The sequence below is a fragment of the Gekko japonicus genome, unplaced genomic scaffold (assembly GCF_001447785.1).
Source record: "Gekko japonicus isolate JY-2015 unplaced genomic scaffold, Gekko_japonicus_V1.1 scaffold3414, whole genome shotgun sequence".
NCBI lineage: Eukaryota > Metazoa > Chordata > Lepidosauria > Squamata > Gekkonidae > Gekko > Gekko japonicus.
The window spans coordinates 140,866-146,193 of NW_015175470.1; the positions used below are offsets into that span (position 1 = coordinate 140,866).

Genomic DNA, 5,328 nt, shown 5'->3' on the forward strand with positions numbered 1-5,328 from the left:
GGTAGACCCTATGTCATTATCCCCTGCTGAGTCCTTCCATCCCCCCCCCATGCTGTCCTCCACAGAATCCACCCCCCAAATCTCCAGGTATTTCCCTAATCAGAGGTGCCGTGCTTTCTCCTCACTGCCGGTTGCAAGGCAACCAGGTTCTGTCAGTAAAAGGCCCTTTCCACACCTGTTTTGGCCTTTGGGAGAACACTCATTAGGCCCAGTCCTGATAGGGTTGCCAACTCCAGGTTGGGAAATTCCTGGAGATTTGAGGGATGAAGCTTGTAGAGGGTGAGGTTTGAAAAGGGGTGGGACCTCAGACAGGTACAATGCCATAGACTCCACCCTCCAATCCAGCCATTCCCTTATGGGTAACCATTGTTGCCAATCTCCAGGTGGGGTCTGGAGATCACTCAGAATTACAACTGCTCTCTAGGAGGGAGGGGGAGGAGATGGAAAGCTGAAGCCAGGGAGCAGATAATGGTAGACTGATGTTTGGCTGGGAGGGAGATAGGGTTGTCAACTCAAGGTTGGGAAATTCCTGGAGATTTGTGGGGTGGAGCCTGGAGAGGGTGAGGTTTGAGTAGGGATGGGACCTCAGACAGCTACAATGCCATAGACTCCACCCTCCAAACCAACCATTCCCTCATGGGGAACCATTGTTGCCAGTCTCCAGGGGAGGGATGGAGATCACACAGAATTACAACTGCTCTTCAGATGGCAGAGATTGGTTCCCCTGAAGAAAATGGTGGACTCTGTCATTATACCCTGCTGAGGTTGCCACAGCAAATTGGCACTGAGTGCCCAAAGCCGGGGCACTCTCCTAGAGCCTCTTTCTTGAGCTCGTTGTATTTATTTCCACAATGAGCCTTATTCCTAGTTGTCACATATTGCAAAGGATTGCAGATAGCAACATAGCAACCATGTGCCATCACTGTTAGGGAGGGGGGGTGTAAATCAGAACCTCCAAAAAAGAGGTTCAAAAAAGAGGGGGGGTAAATTTGACCATCCAAAAAGGAGGAAAACAAAAACCTGAGCAAATAGTCAAATATAAGAAATCTGCTTGCTGTTCAAGAGAAAGTTGTCTGTAGAACCAAAATGGGGCATTCAAAGAGAATCAGTAAGCAAGCATAATGCGGAATCATCCTGGTGGATCAAACCATTGGAAACATCATCCTTCCCAACTAAAAGGAATTAGACATTTACTCTTTGTGTTTTTAATTTTTATTAATTTAATACCATAAGGAAAAAGAACAAGCATGGAAACAATACCCCCCAAAAATCAAGAAAAAGTATATAAATGCAAACAAATTCAGCTCAGCTGCTGCAACCTCCCATTGGCTGTCGGTGGCATGGCCCTGGGGAGTATGAGGGCCACATTCCATCTGGGTGGGAGGGGCGGTGGTTCATGCTTTCTGCTTTGCCTCGCCCCGCTGGTGGCATGAACGGGCGTCCCACGTGGGCAGAGTAACCTCCCGCCTCGGCTCAGCTAGCTGTCCCTGCGCCCCTTTTCCCAAAGTGGTCTTCACGGCTCCCCCTGAGTGCATCTGCAGGGTGTATGGGAGTGGGCAGGGCTGGGCCAGGCTGGATGGGGCTCTCCTCTTAGAGAGCAGGATGATGGGCTGAGCTTAGCCTGGCATTTCCCTGGGCAGCCCTCTCTGGAGCGGAGCAAGTGTGCCTCCTCCTCACCGTCCTTTCCGTCCCATCCAACTTCCCTCTGGTGGCCACTCATGGAGGGCTCATAATTGCCAGAGGGCAGTGTGGTCTCTTCTCACTCACCCACCCGCACCTTACCCAGTGGTAGCACTTCCTCCATGGGGAGCAGTCCCTCGTGTGTGTGGTGGGGGAAGCGTTCTGCGCCTGGGCCCCATTGCCAGAGGGCAGTGTGGTCTCTTCTCACCTGCCCACCCTGCCTTACCTGGCAGTAGCACTGCCTCAATGGATAGCAGTCCTTCGTGTGTGTTGTGGGGGAAGGCACAGAGATCAACACCAATTAGTCTCCTTGATCAGAGGATAGGGATGCTCCCCCGGGTGGCAGCTGAAGTGGGTTCCGAGCCAGGCCGATCAGAGAATGGCTGGGTAATTGCCTGACTGAAGTGGGTGCGGAGTTGTGGCTAATTGTGGAGTATCATTTCAAACCAAATTGGCCCCAGGAACTCCCTTCAATCAAAGGCCTCCTAAAGGACAGTTCTGAAATGGCCGCCCAGGGAACCCTCCTAAAATGGCTGCCACTGCTTAAATTACTGCAAGGAAATGGCTGCCCGGAGCCCCACTCCTTAAATGCCACTCTAACTAATGCAGTTTACAACCTAAAATGGCCACCTCAATACTTCCAATATGTTTCAAATATCCTCCCAAGAGGCACCCCCACACCAATGCCTGCCTACAAGGAGCTGGCCTTCCCCAGGCCCTTATTCCTACACACTCCCACTTAAACTCTCCTAATACAAGGCCTCTCCCACATATCCCGTAACTCCCTGTCTACTGGGACATGAAGGAAGGGCGCGAAGAGACGGGGGGAGCCAAAGGGGGGGGTGGCAAAGAAGCAGCCTCACCAACTGCAGCCACTCAAAACTGAGCTAACCTGAGGGGGGGCGCATTTGCACATATGTGTTCTTTATATTTAACACATTGGAGCAGTTGCTCCAAGCCACCCTGCAGCCACGCATCCCAACGTAGCCCTCCTAAGCGGGCCACAGATGTGGCTCTGGCACTCAAATTGCCGACATTCCTGGTCGCTCCTGCAGCCACCAACGCTGATGTGGCGACCCTGATGCCCCCTTCTCGTTGCCGCCTTTCACCTCTCTTTCTTGCCAGCAACAGAAGGCCCATCACCACTGAAGCCATTCTCCCTAGAATGGCTACAGCAGCACCGCCGTCTGCCTCGCTCCTGATGTCGGTGCCCAGCGCGGCCGCAATGCAGCATGGCTCTGAAAATCAAGCCACCGATGCAGTCCCAGATACGGCCTAGACTAGCAACAGATAGCCACAGCCGCATAATCAGACCCATTCCTCTCTGCAGTCACACTACACTGCAACCGTCGGAACTCGCCTGCTCGACCGGCCGAAAGCCTACAAAAGGTCTCAGCCCTCCAGCATGCACTGAAGGGGTAGAGTGGAGCCGGCCTTTAAAAGCGTGCTGCCTCCACTTCCTCTTTTAGAGTCCAGGCTGCATCGCAGTCCTTCTCCCTTCCTCCTCTCAAGGAGGCAAAGGCGAACCTCAGGAGGCATGCCGTTGGCTTCCTCCTGAGGGCCGGATTCTGCCTGTTTGTTTAGCATCAAGCAACTGTGAAACTGGATTAATCTTAAAAACAGGTGCTGGGTTTACGTGAGTTTACAGAGAGGGCTTTCTTTACCTCTCAATGCCCTTCCCCCACGTGGACACCGCATGTTTTAATAAGGCTACTGTAGGCCATAATTGGCTTTGAGAATTCTTTTCCAAGGAACCCTTTATATTAAATCGTAATCACGGCGTAGCCCTCAGAGCTTTTATTAAAAGGATGAGTCTCTGTTTCTTAGGCAAACACCAGAGAGGTCTGAGAATGTGGTATTTAGTGTCAGTTTTTGGATTTTAGTTCAGGGCTGACCTAAGGTGTGTTAAGAAATTCAGACAAAAAAAAATGGCATGAGGTGTGAGCTATTGGGAAGCTGTCCGGTATCATGATTCTTTGGAAGTGGATGTCTTGCATGTATCCCACTTCCTCTGTTTGGGTTTTTTGAGTAAAAGAATTTCCCCGTGTGTTGGGCCATCTGGAACAAATCTGTTGGTTTCCCTCCCCCATCTTTAATGACACCCAACAAAGGCAGATCATGTCTCACCTGGTCTTACTGTATTCATCTGTTTTTTTAATGCTTATAAATTTACAGGTATTAATGCCATAGAAATAACGATCAAGAAAATATTTCAAAAAAGCTCAAGACAAATTATAAAAGTTACATACATTCACATTTGGAATCAAGTTTCCATGCGAGAAGTGAATACATCTTAGGTCTCTATGCCTGTTTCCAAAGAAATTGCACAAAACATTGTGATTTTTAGGCGGGTCTAGAGAAATGAAAAATTGCAAGAACTAAGGAAATAGAGAAATACAATTTAGAATGGTAAGACAGGGATCTCAGCCCATTAGGAGAGGAGCTGTGGCAAGCAGAGGGGCTCAGGCTCAGCACTGGAACATCTGCTTGCCATGCAGAAGGTCCCAGGTTCAATTCCTCTGAAGCTAGGAGGCCTTATGGCATCATGGGCAGGGGGCTCGTATTGATGTCTTCCCCCTCCTCATTGGAGTTACCTGATTGAAATGTTTTCTTCCTCATGGGACCTCTAACCCCCCTCCCAGTATCACAATTGCAATCCTCACAGCTGTGTACTAATAAAAGGGGAAAGTGAAAAACCTCTACCTGTCCCACCACCTTCTGCTTGCAACATCCAAACAATTATTTCCTGTATATTATACTATGCATAGCCCAGGGTACAAAACCAATAGACATAATAAATAGACACTATATATATATGTATGTGGTTGGTCTAGTGGCCGTAACAAATTACTATACAATAAACTATAGAAGATAGTTCAGCCCAGTTTTACTAGCAAAAGTCCAAAATCAGTGAGCTTTAGCAATGCAGTCTTGATTTCTTTGTTTCTTATGCTATAGATGAATGGATTCAGCAATGGAGGTAATATAGCATAAATCAAGGCACAAATTACATTCATCTCAGAAGAAGTGTGACCAGGAGGCCTCACATAGGCAAACGTTCCAGTAAAGAGAAACAGAGACACCACAGTGAGGTGGGGAATGCAAGTGGAGAGGGCTTTTTTGCGACTGTTCACAGAAGGCATCCTCAAAACCGTTGCAAAGATCTTCATGTAAGTTATAACAATGTAGATAAAACATCCTCCAAATAAGAATGAGCTAAACAGAAGAATTCCAATTTCAATTAGATATAAGTCTGAGCAGGAAAGCTTTATTATCTGTGGAATTTCACAGAAGAACTGATTGATTATATTGGAGCAGAAGGTGATGGCAAAAGTGCCACTGGTGTGTAAGGTGGCATAAAGTATACTGGAAATCCATGCACCTCCTGCTATCTGAATGCAGGCTCCTTCATGCATGATTGTCTCATATTGCAATGGATGGCAAATAGCAATATGCCGATCATGTGCCATTACTGTGAGGATGGCAAAATTTGACCCTGCAAGTAAGACGTAGAAAAATACCTGAGCCACACATCCTGAATAAGAAATTGATCTGCTATTCAGGAGGGAATTGGCCATCGCTTTAGGTAATATGACAGAAATTGAGCCAAGATCCAGAATGGCCAAGTTCATGAGGAAGAAGTACATG

At 48.1% G+C, this 5,328-nt stretch overlaps 1 protein-coding gene across 1 annotated transcript; it reads right to left on the minus strand.

Annotated features, from left to right (window-relative positions):
* Window positions 1-4,556: 4,556 nt before the first annotated feature.
* LOC107122808 (olfactory receptor 14I1-like) lies at window positions 4,557-5,327 on the minus strand. The gene has a single exon (XM_015425950.1). The coding sequence runs from the start codon at window positions 5,325-5,327 to the stop codon at window positions 4,557-4,559; it is 771 nt and encodes a 256-aa protein (XP_015281436.1).
* Between the last annotated feature and the right edge of the window lies 1 nt (window position 5,328).